The following is a 16,600-nucleotide window of genomic DNA, read 5'->3' as shown; positions in this document are numbered from 1 at the left end:
CACACTGTTAAATTCCATTGTCACCCCGATTTTTTACTCACCCTCCTCCTTCTATCTCCTACATCGTTTAACATACAACGTTTATGTCCTATGAAACAACTGAAGCTATCTCTGACTACAATGCAGAGAATAAACCATTGATGGACACCAATCCACCTCCTGTCGTTCCTCTTCACTCTTCTCCATCTGCACAATTCCTTTCTTAGCAGCAATCCAACCCTTCACTGCTTGTTCGTTTTCCGCTGCCTCTTCTAGTCCGTAGATACCTTTACCTTTCGATTTCTTGTATCCTTCTCTTCGCAAATCATGGCTTATTTACAGTAGAATATCTGCGGCCTCATAGGTAACCGGGATGAGCTTCAGGTGTTGCTCTCCCAGTTTTCCCCCCATTTGTGGTTGTTTACAAGAATCCAAATTATGCTCTGCCGTTATCCATCCCATCTCGGGCTGTTTTATTATATTCATCGGATTCTTTTCCCGATGGAACCTTTAATAAAAGTGCACTTCATAAATGCAGTTGAATTCCCACACTGCAGCCCGCATCCACTTGAATAAGTGGTACACAATCTGTTCTTTGTATCTCTCTCCTTCTCAGACATTATCTATCCCAGATGTTGCATTTCTAATTCTTCATTAATGCCACCACTTCTCTTACTTGGCGATTTTAATGCTCACCATTTCCTCTGGGAGGGTCTCACTGCGACTCTCGAGGGATTCAATTTCAATTCGAGGCTTTACTTATTTCTCTCCCCTCCATGTTTTAAATATGGGTATTCCTATTTGATCCTCGTACTCAGTCTCTCTCTTGCATCGATCTCTTGGTCTGCTCTTCCTCAACTGCACTAGACTTTGCCTGGTCTGTCCTCCCAGACTTGCATGACAGTGATTATTTTCCAATCATCCTCACTTCTCATTCATACTCACTACCTCCTCGCAGCCCATGCTGGTAATTTGATCGAGCGATCTGAGACCTTTACTAGGGTCAAACTGCTTCTAGCGAGGATACCTTTTTTTGTCCTCCACTGGTGAGCTGTTGCATCTCTTCTCGACCTCAGTTTTAACTGCAGTTTCACATTCTATACCCCAAACCTCGGGCAGGCATTCTCAGAGGTGCGTGCTTTGGTGGTCTCCTGCTTGTGCTCGGTCAGAACGATTGAAGTGTGCTGAGTGAGGCAGATATCAGTACTATAGGACCACAGAGCACTTCCTTGTTTTTAAGCAGAAGAGAGCAGCCGCTCGCCATGTGATTCATGAAGCTAAACACGCTTGTTGGTGGGATTATGTTTCTACCGTCACTTTGGCTTTTATGAGTGCAGTCTGGAAAAAGGTACGGAAACTGAGTTGCAAATACACTCCCTATCCAGCTCCTGTCCTTCAGGTTGCCAGTTTCGCTATAGCTAACCCTTTTGACGTCGCCACCGAACTTTGTCATCTTGTCCATATCTCCTAGCGGCTCCATCTCTGCCCCTCGTTTCTTTCCTCCAAATCTGCCAGAGAGTTTGAGCCTTTATTGACTAGTGTAGAGACAATAGTCTCTACACTAGTCAATATAGCTTCCATAAGACCGTTTTAATATTGACCCTTTACCCCATTTAGATACATATGTATGTAATGCCTTTACCTGGAGTTTACCTGGAGAGAGTTCCGGGGGTCAACGCCCCCGCGGTCCGGTCTGAGACCAGGCCTCCTGGTGGATCAGAACCTGATCAACCAGGCTGTTGCTGCTGGCTGCACGCAAACCAACATACGAGCCACAGCCCGGCTGATCCGGAACTGACTTTAGGTGCTTGTCCAGTGCCAGCTTGAAGACTGCCAGGGGTCTGTTGGTAATCCCCCTTATGTGTGCTGGGAGGCAGTTGAACAGTCTCGGGCCCCTGACACTTATTGTATGGTCTCTTAACGTGCTAGTGACACCCCTGCTTTTCATTGGGGGGATGGTGCATCGTCTGCCAAGTCTTTTGCTTTCGTAGTGGGTGATTTTCGTGTGCAAGTTCGGTACTAGTCCCTCTAGGATTTTCCAGGTGTATATAATCATGTATCTCTCCCTCCTGCGTTCCAGGGAATACAGGTTTAGGAACCTCAAGCGCTCCCAATAATTGAGGTGTTTTATCTCCGTTATGCGCGCTGTGAAAGTTCTCTGTACATTTTCTAGGTCGGCAATTTCACCTGCCTTGAAAGGTGCTGTTAGTGTGCAGCAATATTCCAGCCTAGATAGAACAAGTGACCTGAAGAGTGTCATCATGGGCTTGGCCTCCCTAGTTTTGAAGGTTCTCATTATCCATCCTGTCATTTTTCTAGCAGATGCGATTGATACAATGTTATGGTCCTTGAAGGTGAGATCCTCCGACATGATCACTCCCAGGTCTTTGACGTTGGTGTTTCGCTCTATTTTGTGGCCAGAATTTGTTTTGTACTCTGATGAAGATTTAATTTCCTCATGTTTACCATATCTGAGTAATTGAAATTTCTCATCGTTGAACTTCATATTGTTTTCTGCAGCCCACTGAAAGATTTGGTTGATGTCTGCCTGGAGCTTTGCAGTGTCTGCAATGGAAGACACTGTCATGCAGATTCGGGTGTCATCTGCAAAGGAAGACACGGTGCTGTGGCTGACATCCTTGTCTATGTCGGATATAAGGATGAGGAACAAGATGGGAGCGAGTACTGTGCCTTGTGGAACAGAGCTTTTCACCGTAGCTGCCTCGGACTTTACTCTGTTGACGACTACTCTCTGTGTTCTGTTAGTGAGGAAATTATAGATCCATCGACCGACTTTTCCTGTTATTCCTTTAGCACGCATTTTGTGCGCTTTGCCAATAACCACTCCGTTATTACCATCTTTTTTGAGAAGGCACATGACACAACTATAACTTTGCTATAGCTTGTGCAGACGCTGGCTGTTGCCTCATTGCAGTTTCTCTCCAACATGCGGTCAACTGTGTTTCCAATTGAGCCACTGTTCATGGGTTTAAGTTTTCTACTACTAAAACTCACCTAATTACTTTTGCTATACATTCTATCATCCTTGATAATCCATTGTACCTGTATGGTTCACGTACCCCAGATTGTGATACTGTCATGTTTCTCGGCCTTCTGTTTGACCGTTGGTTATCCTGGAAACCTCATATTACCTCCTTGAAGGAAACTTGTCATACCCGGCTGAACTTCCTTAAAATCCTCGCTCATCTTTCATGGGGGCTGATCCTAGAACTCTCCTTCACCTGCATTCTTTCCTAATTTTACCGAAACTAGATTATGATGACCCGATATATTCAGCAGCCTCTCCTACAACTCTTTCTAGCCTTGATCCCATCCATCACCAGGGATTATGTTTATGCCTTGGGGCTTTTCGCTCTTCACCTCTTGAGAGCTTCTAGGCAGAGACGAATTTTCCATCCTCGACCGATCACCGTGATGCTCATGGCCTCTGCTATTTTGTTCGCTCTCATGACCTGCGCAATCCTTCCATACATAGGATGGTAACGGATGTTAGTAGAAGTTCCTTATTTGTCCCCTTTATCTTCATCAACATTCACTTTTGCCTTCTCATCAGTTGCAACCTTTCAATGTTCACGTAGCATCTAACTTTTCCCTTCTCCCTTGGGAAGGTCCGACGGTTCGTATCTGTTCTTCCCAACTGTCATGCGCGAAATCCCAAATACCTACAGTTGCTTCTTGCTTTCATTTTCTTAATCACTTCCAGTCTCATTCTCATGCCATCATAGTATACACAGATTGTTCCAAGTCTTCTGACAGTGCTGGATTTGCAGCAGTGTTTCCAAACAGCGTCGTACGGGGGCATTTATTAGCCTCGGCTAGTATTTTTACAGCTGAATTGTATGCCATTCTCGTAGCACTTATCCGTTTTGCATCTATGCCTGTGTCACAATTCATGGTCGTTTCAGACTCCCTTAGTGCTTTGCAGGTTATACGAAAATTTGATTAACCTCATCCCCTGGATCTTCGTATCCAACTTTGGTTATGCCGTATCTGTAGCAAGCATAAAGATATTGTTTTTTGTTGGGTCCCTGGTCATGTTGATGTACAGGGCAATGAGCAGGCAGGCACTGCTGCGCGGTCAGCAGTACATGACCTCCCAGTTTCATATTGAAGTGTTCCATTCATGGACTATTGTGCTGTGATTTCTACCCACCTTTGCAACCGTTGGCAACAACGTTGGTCTTATCTGCTATATAACAAATTGCACTCTACTAAACCAAGTATAGGTTTCTGGTCGTCTTCTTGTCATCATTATCAAGGTTGGGAGACTGCTCTCTCTCCTGTCTTCTCATCGGGTATCTCATGGAGGGGCACCCTGTCCCACTCTGTAAGAATTGTCAGGTTCGAGTTTTTGTTAGCCATATTCTGTTGGACTTCCCACTATCAACGAGCACTCAGAGTTTACCTCCCACGTCATCTGCTCTAATGCTACAAATATTATTCGAGAGGCTGCGGACCTTTCGATATTGTTTTGCTTTCATACTGACTTCCTTAAATCTGTTCCTTAAGTTAGACAAAAAATATTCGACATGACTTTGAAAATCTGAATTATTCATTAAATATAAAGTCCTTTGGATCTAGACACATGCATCTTACTTCGCTTTGCACTTGCTGTCTGCGGCTGTAATGCGACTCTCCTGTTTTAATGACGTTGTTTTGATTACGCTGAAAACCAATTCTCTTTGCAAGAAGCTGGCAGAAGCATTCTGCCGAATAGCATCCACAGATGAGGTCACTTCATGTACAATGGTACCTCAGGTGAAGGACTGGATGCACTCTGTTACCAGAGAATTCGTGAGAAAGTTTTAGTAAATCTACTTTTCAGTGCAGGTTTACACTCTGCCAATAACAGCTGCAGTAGCAGCAGCACGATACCACAGCGCCTGTCCTTATTTTCAAGTTCACCAGTGGATTTACATGTTAGTTGACTGTTGTGAGTCGCATCTTCTGGGACAAGACTGAAGGACTCCAAAAGAAATAAGACAGTCCTCAATAACGCACTGACTTTCTTCTGTTTTCCTTGGTGGCTAATCCTCTCTCGGGTTAAAAATCCGAAGAAATTTTATGCTCTTTAATCCATAAAATTATGAATGTATATTGATCAATGATTTACTTGCAATACGAACAGATTTAACACCAACATGAGAACCTCGACTGGTGATCAGCCGCATCTGTAAGACTGTGAGACGAACCTATGTGCCAATAAGATTATGATCTGGAATGTTCATTGCGGGAGCTAGTTGTACAAACTCATCCTTACTTCCCATGAACCCCATAAATTAGTGTCACATGTTATGTGTGGTAAAAAGGAATTTCTTTACGGATATTCGTTTTCTATGACTAACGTAGCTATCCGTTGTTCGGCATTAACTTTAACATTTGTTCCAAATGCATGGCAACATCCTGGTTATAGAACTGTTTTAAGAGAATAAGAATCACATCCCATCCTACGACTTTCCCTTCCACTATACCTCTAAATTCACCAGGGGGGATTACTGAACTTTATTCGATTAAACTTTCCCCACTGGAAATGAGTTATCACGAATATCTCACAGATAATAATGTATAAAATATTGTACTCTTGAGGTAATGTTGTATTCAGATTTAGTGGACTGTCTGTCGTGTATTTACATAGAATTATGGAGTCAATAATTTTTTTACGTAAAAGGACTAAATATGAAGTTGTTCAGACACCTTGTGGACACAGTCACAGTCAATCACAGCGACATCGGAGAATTCATAAGGATTATCGACTGGACGAAGATTGGAAAACAGTGTGTGTTGTGTTCGCAAATCTGTGTTAGTTTACGCACAGATTAGCGTCATTCCTGGTGATCCTTGGACTGTGTTCAGTGCTTCAGAGCAGTGAGCCACGAGAGGGTGGCTACGGGCCCCGACTGGGGCTCTGAGCCTCACAGCTCTGCACCCAGTGTGGGCGGCTGTGAGGTCACAGGCAGCAGCTCTGCTGCTGGCTCTGTCCCCACACCTACAGTCACCATGACAGATCCAGGAGAGCGGCCTAAACGTTCCTTGGAATGCGGGGACGAGTTGGAGGACGACGTGGGGCAGGTGGGAGCCCCCACCAAGAAGGCCAAGGATGCAGTGGAGACTACTGTACCTACCAATCTGCCACTAGGTCCGTCGGCAGCCCCTACCCAAGAAGACTTGCACCCCCAGATGGCCATAGGGGTCGTGGAAGGAAGCCAGGAGGATGTAGCTCCTCAAGTGGCAAGGATGGAGCCATCCCAGGTCCCTACACCAGTTGCGTTGGCCTCCACAGTGGACGGGGACTGGTTGACTCCACGTGGAAGGAGGAGTTCCCGCTCAGCTCGGGCGCAAGCAACCAGGGCCTTCAACAAATTCAAGGTTCCCAACTACGGGTTTGTAAGGTATCTGGAAGGTCTCCCCCACCTCAAGTTCCGCTGCGAGTTCACTCTCAGGAACGAGGTTCTGGTCATTCCTCGGGACGAAGACTCTTACGAGGAGTTGAAGGGGCTGGTTGTGACCCATCCCAGCATGGTGGAACTGCTTGCTTCGGAGAAGGTGTACAAGGGGGTGCTTTTACACGTCCCTGTGCCCCTCCCACTGGACCCCATTTTGGAAGTGCCCAATATTGTCAAGGCGGAGCGACTCACTGCAACGGTGAACAAGGTGCCCACCCGCCAAGTGCTGATCCACCACAAAGGTCCACTTCCCACGCACCTGGACCTTGGGGTCTGGGGAAGATTCAAGACCCGACCATACCTGTCAGGCCCAGTACAATGCTTCAACTGCCAGGGGTTCAATCATATTGCAGCCACCTGCCAGCGAGAGAAGAAGTGTGGTGTGTGCAGCAAGGCACACGACTCGAAGGACTGCATTGCAATCCTCAAACATCCACCTGGCGAAGCCCTTCGGCCAGCGCCCAAGTGTGCCAACTGCTCAAAGAGGCACCATGCCTGGAACCGGAGCTGTCCTGTGATGGTGCAGCACTGGCAGCAGGTTCGTCATCGGAACGACCCGACGGCCCCGACGCCACCCAGCCTTGGAACTGCCCAGCAACAGTCAGCATGGGCTCCAATCACAGTTCCCCGGATACCACAGGAGGGCAATACCAGCGAGTTCCCAGCACTGGGCTCCCAGCAGGGGCATCAGAGGGCAGACACTGGTTTGCAGCAGCGCGGTCAACTGCGGCGTCAGATGGCAAGGTGGCCAAGAAGGCAGAATCATTGGGAAAACCAGCCATAGGCCAGGCACACTGCCCAGCAGGTCCCAGCTGGGCACCAACATTCCTTGCCATACGGCCAGCAGGCCTCTTCCCAAGGACAGGCCCCTCCTGTGAGCGGCCAGCGACAGGCAGAGGTTCCCCGCCAGGGGACTTGGAAGCCCATGGCCACTCATGCCGGGCCCAGGGTGCACCCAGCTTATGCTGCTGCAGTGTCGACAGCCACCCAGACATACCCAGTGACCCAGCCCCGCCTCGACGGGTCGTCCAGCTCAATGCCTGCAGAGGTAGTGGTCGAATCCTTTCCGGATCGACTGAAGAAAACCATCGGGGTCATCTCAGCGCTCCTCTGTCGCCTGCTGCCGTCGGCAGAGGACAGGGGCGCCTGCAGGCAGCTCCTGTCATGGATGCTGGGCGTGGTCCTACTGGACAGGAAAGACTCGATGGAACTTCAAGCCATCATCCAGGAGTCCTTCCAGTCTGTGATGGAGGAGGCCCCGGAGTCGCCAACAACGGACGACGAGTCCCAGGCAGAGATGGAATCAGTGAGCCACCTCTGCGGCCCTTGAAGATCCACCAGTGGAACATTTGTGGGCTGCAGCGGAAAATTCACTTAGTGATTGAAGCTGCAGTTCAAGATGAGGTTGATGTCTTCCTGTTTCAGGAGACACTCACCAATTTGTCACGTCAAATGCAGCCACGTATTCCGGGATTCTCTGCCTACCTTCAGCGCCTGGAAGGGACTGGCAGGGGCACGGCGATCTACGTCAGGACCACTATCCCTCATTCAATCTCCACTGACCCCATCGACTGTGGGGAGGGCGTAGAGGTTCAGGCTGTCACCCTACACCTGGCGGATGGACCTCTCGTGGTTTACAATATTTACAGAAGCTCTCGGTACACCCTTGACATCTCAGAGGTGGCAGCACTCGCCCCACGGGAGGGTCTTGTTGTGGCTGGGGATGTCAATGCCCACCACCCAATACTTTCTTCTGTCTCTCCTACCAACGCAGCTGGGAGGCACCTTGCGGCTGTGCTGGAGGAGGTCCCTGAGATCGCCCTCCTCAATAATGGTGAGCCAACCCATCACTATGGTGGCCGCTTGGATGTCACACTCATCTCTAGGCGGATGCTCTCGAGCGCGAGATGGGAGGTCCACCCCCGTCTCACCAGTGATCACTTTGCAGTGGTCACTACGCTGATGGTCCAGCGGTGCCCGCTCCCCACACCTACCCCCAGATGGAATCTAAAAAAGGCCGACTGGCAGTGCTTCCAGGAGGTCATTGAGCGTTGGTGGGTGGAGTCTCCCCTTCCAGATGACCCAGATGAGGCGGCTCAAAGCTTGCAGGTGGCCTTCACATGTGCAGCTGAGGCAGCAATACCTAAGATTACAGGCGGAGGGTCATATAAACGTGACTGGTGGTTTTACAATGAGGACATCAGGGAACAGAACCACCGCATCAATGTTGTACGCAAGATGCACAGGCGTAATCCCACGGTTGCGTCCATGCGTCTGCTCAGGGGAAGTGGTGCAGCATGCACGCCATGTCTCACACAGGGTCCGGCAGGCTAAATGGTTCGAGTGGTGTGCCTCCTTCAGCTACTCCTCCACCTTATCTGAGATTTGGACCAAGTTACGATTGGCCACTGGGCAGCGTCGCAGTGTGGCTCGGTTGCACCCAGACCCCGCAACGGAGGCAGAGCGTCTGGTGGACCTATTCACCTCCAGAGCGGCCATGGCTCAACTGCCTCAGGATCTCCAGGACCTCCAAGCCACCCTCCTTCCTAGAAGGGTGATGGTGATCCAAGCAGCATGCCAGGCTGGGGATGTCATGGATGAAGACTTCACCGACCAGGAGCTCCAGGCAGCCTTCACATCTCATCGAGACACTGCTCCGGGGCATGATGGTATTACCTATGGCATGATCACTCGGTCTGGCCATTCTGGACATTCAGCTGTCCTGGGAGTCATCAACCAGACTTGGCGAGCTGGCAAACTCCCTGTCGTATGGAAGGAGGCTGACATCATACCGATTCCTAAGCCTGGGGATCCTGGCAGTGTGAGACCCATCTCCCTCACCAGTTGCATTTCGAAGGTGTCTGAAAGGATGGTGTTGGAGCGCCTGAGGTGGAAGCTTGGCCCTCCTCATAAACACCTCTATGGCTTCACCAGAGGAGTGGGCACTTTTGAAAGCCTTACCACTCTACTGACCGGCATTGGGTCGGACGCCCAAGCCCACATTGTTGCCTTTCTTGACCTCGAGAAAGCTTTTGAGCTAGCCAGTGCGCCTGCCATCCTCTCACTCTTGGCCCGCAGGGGGATTAAAGGCAGGCTGCTTTCATGGCTTCGTTCCTATCTCCAGGACAGGCGGGCCCGGGTACGCTTCCAGGGGCATGCCTCTTCTCTCAAGACCCTGGACAATGGCACTCCACAGGGCGGGGTGCTTAGTCCCACCCTGTTCAATGTACTGATGCACCAGCTGGTGTGCCTGCCTTTCTCCAGAGGGACCGTCCTCCTCAGCTATGCCGATGACCTGGCGCTTGTCGTACCTAGGAAGCGCCGGCTTTTGCAGCGTGCCCAGGAGGACCTCGATCTGCTGGCTTCCACCTGCCGTCACTTGGGACTCAAGATATCTGCAGCAAAATCCAAAGCCATGATCCTTCGCACCAAGGTGCCCAGTCAGAGGCTGCGGGTCCTGGGCATCGACCTGGAGTGGGTTCACAGTTATAGGTACCTTGGCATCTACATTGACAGGCACCTCACCTTCCAGAAACATGTGCGCCACATTAAAGAGAGGGCTCTGCAGAGGGTCAGGGCATTGAGTGCCATGGCCAACCCTAGGGTTGGGGCCAGCCTCAAGGTCATGAGGTTGTTCTACATCCAGGCAATACGTTCCCTCGTTGACTATGGGGCACTTGCTCTGGTTCACGCCAGACCCACAAACATCAAATCCCTCTGTGTCATCCAGAACACAGCTGTACGGGCCATGCTGGGGGCTCCTAGGTGGGCCAATGCAGTGGCTCTGAACCTTGAGGTGCAGCTACAGCCTCTTGAAGACAGGATCCAACTGGTAGCTGCCAGGAGGATTGCAAAGTATCTCCGACTCCCAGGGGCTGACAAACTGATGAGAGATTTACGGGTCCGCCAGGGACAGGTCATTCCACTGCATCCCGGCCGCCGATGGATGTGGTCGGTAGCAGATGCCACACAGAAGCTCTTGCCCATGACATTGCTCCAGGCGGGGGGCTGCGACAGACTGGCAGCGAACTACACGGTGCCGCCCCCTTGGGCACCAGAGCTGTTTGCGGTGAGCTGGACAGCCCTACCAGACAGCAAGAGGCATTGCACCCGGGACATTCTGCACCACCTTGCCTCGGCTAGCATTGTGGGTGCGGAAGGCCCAGGGTGTGTGCCGTATTACACTGATGGCTCCAGAGACCCAGTGGCAGGCCGCACAGCTGCTGGGATGTTCCACAGCAATCTGACAGCAGGTTGGCGCCTCCCAGACCATTGCACCATCCTCCAGGCCGAACTCTTTGCCATCCAACAAGCTCTGCGGCATGCTCTTGCAGGCCATCAGCATCCCCCCATCATCCACGTTGATTCCAGGGCAGCAATCCAAGCGCTTATGCACAGAGAGCCAAAGGACAACATACACTTAATCACATCCATCCGGGGTGACCTGCAGACTCTCATGGCCCAGGGTCGCAGGGCTACCATCAACTGGATCCCGAGCCATGTGGGTATCCCTGGCAATGATGCTGCAGATGAGGCTGCTAGGACTGCAACCCTCGAGGCACAGCCACATGCTGCGATCTCCATCAGCCTCAGCCAGATTGCGCTGTTGGCTGCTGGTGCGGCAAGGCGCCCATTCCCTGACCCTGGGGAGTCACGGAGCCTCTGTTGGTATGTCAGGGCGACCCACAGGGTGCCCCCTCCAAGTCTTCGGACACAGTCCAGGGAACTGAGGGTGCATATCCACCGCCTATGCTTAGGGTATCTCACCACTGCGCGGATTGTTGAACGGGCACGAGAGGAGCTCTGTGCCCATTGTGACCAAATGGTTCCACAGCCCTTGGTGCACTACCTGTTAGACTGCCCGGCTACGATGCCCCTTCGCCGTAGACACTTCCCAATGACCCCAGTAGGGCAGACCCGAGAGAATGAGGCAGCACATCTTGTGTACTTAGCTGTCAGGGACTTCGTAACCTTACTTCCAGTCCTTGCATGTCATCCGCCCCCCCGCTGAAGTTGCTGCGAGGGCCTGCTTTGGGCCTCCATTGCACTGCACACCAGCCACTGTTAGTGCACACTAACGTTTGGTACGTCATCTGGCCATAGGGCCGGTGAGGTACCCCCCCCTTCCTGCTGAAGACCTGCCACACAGGTGCAAGTAAAGATAAATGTCACTTCCCTACCCGGGGAGCCAATGCCGGGTCACCAAAATGGAAGAGACCCGGGCCGGGATTACCGGCGAATCAAATAGAATAGAATAGAACACCTTGTGGAGATCATCGACACCATGCCTAACCCTTCTAGGGTAGGGTAGGTGCCTGAGCCCGAGCCTTTAGCTCATAAGACTGTCATTCCCATTTGCCCCCTTGGGGCGGGGATGGCAGACCAGAGAGGCCTAGCTTGTGGCTAGGTCTGGGGACAGTTGGTCCCAAAGATGAGGAGGTACTTGTACCTCCTACCATGGGAGACTTAGGTCTCAGACACTCACTAAAGAGGGAGCCAATGCCGGGCCACCACTTGGAAAAGGCCCGGGCCGGGAGAATACCGGCTAATCTTTAACTAACTAACTAACCTTGTGGAGAAGACGCCACTTCCCCGAACCCTCCTGGGGCGGGGATGCTGCCTGAGCCAGAGTTTGTTATCACCTGCAGATCACAAGACTGTCACTCCCACGAGCACCCCTGAGGCAGGGAAGATGGCAGACCAGAGACCTAGCTTCTCCCTACTAACCCCGTGAGGGCGGGGAATGGGGCTAGGCATGGGAACAGTTGGTCCCGAAGCTGGGGAGGTACTTGTACCTCCTCCCATGGGAGACAGGTCTCAGACACTCCCAAGACAGGGAGCCAAGGCCGGGACACCTTCTGGAAAAGACCGGGACCGGGAGAGTCCCAGCGAATCCAGAACAACAACAGCCTTATTGAGAATTATTAAATGGTTATAACTATGACCATAATTTTTATAGATGTGAACCGGTATGCCAGCGAAAGGCCTCGGTGAGATGACCAAAAGCTCCAATGGCAGGTTATCATCTGACTAAGACCCACGTCAGGAAACACTTTTCCTGACGAACCTTACCTAACCTTATGGAAAGAATCCATAGCTTTGTGATGAGGAGGTGCGGGGGTTAACAAAAATATTATCCAGAGGTCGGAAGAGAGGTTGAGATGGTTTGGACATTGAGAGAGCATGGAGTAAAGTAGGATCATTTGGAGGTTGTGTAAATATGTAGTGGAAGGAAGGCGAGATAGAGGTCGCCCTAGGATTATACGGAGGGAGGGGGTAAAAAGTTTTGCATGTGAGGAGCTTGGACATCGATAGCCATGCGTGAGCATGTTAGACAGGAGTGGAGGCAAATGGCTTTCAGGACTTGATGAGCTGTGGTAAACGGCCATTGTATCAATCTTTCTCTCCCCCCCTCTCTCTCCCTCTCTCCCTCCCTCTCTCTCCCTCTCTCTCTCCCTCCCTCTCTCTCCCTCTCTCCCTCTCTCCCTCTCTCCCCCTCTCTCTCTCTCCCCCTCTCCCTCTCTCCCTCTCTCTCTCTCCCTCTCTCTGTCTCCCTCTCTCTGTCTCCCTCTCTCTCTCTCCCTCTTTTTCTCTCTCCTCACCTCTCTCTCTCTCTTATGCCAGATCTTCAATCACAGATTGAAGTGAAAATATTGAAAATATGAATGGATGGGAAACAGAAAAGGGTAAAATATTTGTCAAACATCTGAAGGAATTTCTGTGAGGATACAAAACATCCTTCGATACGTCAAGTGATAGATCCTGGCAACATCTACTGTGTCTACCATATCTACTCACTGTGTACCAAATCTACTCACAATGTTGACCACTGTTGTAGCCACAGATTATGGGGACACTGGACATGCCACCAGTCACCATCAGGAAGTCATACACACATACACCGTTGTCATCTGGCTGACTGATATTAAGATTGATTAAATCGAACCTCATCTGACAGATGTTATTGTCAACATGGTTGATGGTCAGTGTGCAGGCCCCTATATAAGTGTCCTGGGCGCTGGGGTTGATGAAATGTGTGTTGTTGAAGTTGGTTGACTCTTCACACGTCCCGGTGACTGGTAGGGAAGAGAAGAACAGAAGATTAACTTTGCAGTGTTAAGGTTTATTAAATCTTTTGTAATAGTGTAGAGACATGGTTATTCTTTACTATCCAGCATTGGTAGAGTGGCGGAAAAAAGTTCCCGGACACTTCTGGACAGAAATAATATCTGGCAACTTAGACGTGATAAACAGAGTGAAGACTATTTTCAAGAACAAATTAACACAGCTTGTAAAGTCGATGGTGGTTGGTTGACAAAATTGCCAGTACTTTTTATTTATATAAGAGTAGATTTATTAATGCAGATATGAATTAATTACCATTCGGGTATTACATCCAATATTTTAAAACCTTAAAAATTATTTGAAAAGATGACTGAATAAATTGAAGGAAATTGTATGGGAAATATTACTATCATATATCAGTCATATCTATTCAGGTGAAGCATAATTTGTATGTTAGGTTAATAGACAAAGATGCAGTTAATGTGACATTTTATTGTGGTGACGTTTCGCTCTCCAGGTCGGACCGAAACATTGTGGGTTATTTGTATGCTGAGACTAAGGCTGCTATATAGAGCTCGCACTATAGGAGACCTTGGTACTGAGATGTCTATTTTCCACAAGAATCGACATTATGTTACAATATTTTGTAGACTGATAATGAGCCTCGTTAATCTTCCACGACCACCTCCTAACAGGTGTTCCTGCACCACTATGAATTGTGGCGTCCTGTTGACCCAGGAGTATATTCATCATGTTTGGCTTTAGCCATTTTCACTGACTTTTGCTCTTTCCCTTTGGCTTTAGACATTCCCCTCCCCCCCAGCTTTTGCCATCTCACATTGCTTTAACCATATCCCCGGCTTCAGCCATCTCCCCCGGCTTTAGCCAGGGGAGAAAATTTCCCCTCATTCCACGTGTTCCAGTCTTGCTACATTGAATAGCTCCTGATGATGCAAGAAGAAGTTTGAAAGATCTTGAGCTGAAGATTTCCATCTCCCCCTGGCTTGTCTTGTATATGTTATGTATGACAATTGTTCTTCAGTGGACCTGTATCTAAATAAACTTACTTAATCCGTTCAGGCTAACTTTTGTCAGTGTATATAACTGACCTGTAGTAACCTCACTCTAACACTGCCACTGTTATTAAGTCAGGTTTAAATTATAAACTTGTATTTTAGACTTTTTCGCTTACTTTCCTGTTGGCTCTCTGTATCTAGACTGACATCAGTTGTGTCTGGATGTTGAAGTTGTTGATGTCCTTGTTGATGATGAGTTGATGGACCAGGTAGATCACTACCCACTATGCCACCCATCATCACAGCCGCCACCCACACAAACCCAACCTTGCTGCTCTTCAACACCTGCCAGGGTTGGAAACAAATAGGAAATTATTAATTCACACACACACACGCACACACAATCCGAGTCTCGACCCCTGTAACCACAATTAAGTTAATTAGGCGAGTACACAAAATAGTGGTAAAAACTGGGTATGGAGAACTACAAGAGTTTCAGTGACCCTGAAGTTGTGTGTTATCTATTAGTGTCACTGGGAATTACAAGTATGTTGTGAAAAGAGACACCTGAGCAAACACTTTAAATATTTTGTTATGAAAATGTTTCTGTCTTAGGAACTTGTTCACTCTGATTTTATAAGAGTATGAGAAACATAGGTTTGTATAATTAATGGGTCGTCAGGATGGATAAGACCCGTGTCAGGAGGCACTTGCCTTATTTTCTGACGGATAAAATAACAGAGGTTTATACTTTATTATTATTATTATTATTATTATTATTATTATTATTACCAAAACCCGTCGTCGAATATTTAGCTCCGTGTCTGGACCATTCTGAAGTATATTATTACTTAATAAAAGTACATATGATCAGTAATGCTGAACAATAGCGAGATCAAGAAGGTTATGCTGAATCGTAGAGGTGCAGAGGGTCAACCAATGGTGAATTTTAGTGAGGTCCTCTCACCTCACGAAGCAGATAGGATAAGCCCTATTTAAAACGAATGTTTTAATATCTCTCAAATGTTAACATATATTTCCTTACCACTCTCATTCCAACAACTGTGTGTCTTTCCTGAGATATTAATCCTCTTATACCCATTGTTATTGTGTGTGTGTCACTATGGCAGTTATGTTTTAGCTTCCTGCATTTGGTATGACTTTATATGTCATGTATAATGAATGAAGCTGGACTTCATTCAATTTCGATGTCACTGTGTAATACACAAACAATACTCTAATCATTCCTCTCACAAGCATATGTATGTCAATCCCGACAGGTACATTTCTACCAGCCTCTCCCACTAAAATACTGACAAGGTATATACATACACTAATGCATTATAATGGTATGCTTTATTGACAACGTTATGCCCACACAGTGAGCTTTATCAAGTCACAAACAGATCTGTTTGTGACTAGATAATACCCACTGTGCGAATCGTTGCAGTTAAAGAATCGCATTATGTAACCGTTGTGCGCTTATGTACAAGCAGTAGATACTGGTGACATGACACTGGGTCGATGGACATGATGACAATATTGGCCACACTGATGTGTTGACCATATCACACGTGAGTTCTTAATTAAGGAGATAATATTGAAGATACCCTATGCTCCTCGCCTGCAGTTGTAAAAGAAAAAATGTTAAGAAATAAACATATCTAAATGTATGTAGGATGAAGGAGCATTCTCCCTCGAGGTAAACAGGAACGGGAATGAAGAATGTTAAGAATCCAGTCACTGCTCTCGCCTGTTCATGTATCAAGAGCACAGCGAGTCATCCTTCTTAGTAGACTCAGTGTAAACTTTCCAAGAGAAGGTATCTATGACCAACTCTCATTCTTAGAATGGAAGTTGATCATAGAGTTGTGGATGAGTGGCCAGTGGGCCTGCAACAGTGCTCCTTCTTTCTCGTGTTCTAAAGCAAATGTGGTTGCAGATTCAGTCCCGTTGCTTTAAGATAATTTTGAATGTTGAGCCATCTTGGATCTAATGCCAGGATATTACAGATTCACTGTAAACCTCATATAGTACTTGAAATCCTCATATGGAACTCCTTTGTCTCTCCGTACT

General features: G+C 48.4%; 1 protein-coding gene across 1 annotated transcript in view; it reads right to left on the bottom strand.

Moving 5' to 3' along the window:
- Positions 1-14,891, bottom strand: part of LOC128704818 (uncharacterized) — a 50,926-nt gene extending 36,035 nt beyond the window's left edge. Inside the window, exons 1-2 of the mRNA XM_053799958.2 lie at positions 14,701-14,891; positions 13,262-13,519 (exon numbers count right to left, since the gene is read on the bottom strand). Of these exons, the coding sequence (XP_053655933.2) occupies positions 13,262-13,519; positions 14,701-14,824 (382 nt within the window). The 5' untranslated portion in view covers positions 14,825-14,891. The remainder of the gene's footprint in view (positions 1-13,261; positions 13,520-14,700) is intronic.
- Positions 14,892-16,600: the final 1,709 nt, after the last annotated feature.

The sequence above is a fragment of the Cherax quadricarinatus genome, chromosome 91 (genome assembly GCF_038502225.1).
Source record: "Cherax quadricarinatus isolate ZL_2023a chromosome 91, ASM3850222v1, whole genome shotgun sequence".
Classification (NCBI taxonomy): Eukaryota; Metazoa; Arthropoda; class Malacostraca; order Decapoda; family Parastacidae; genus Cherax; species Cherax quadricarinatus.
This window is presented reverse-complemented; position numbering and strand designations above follow the sequence as displayed.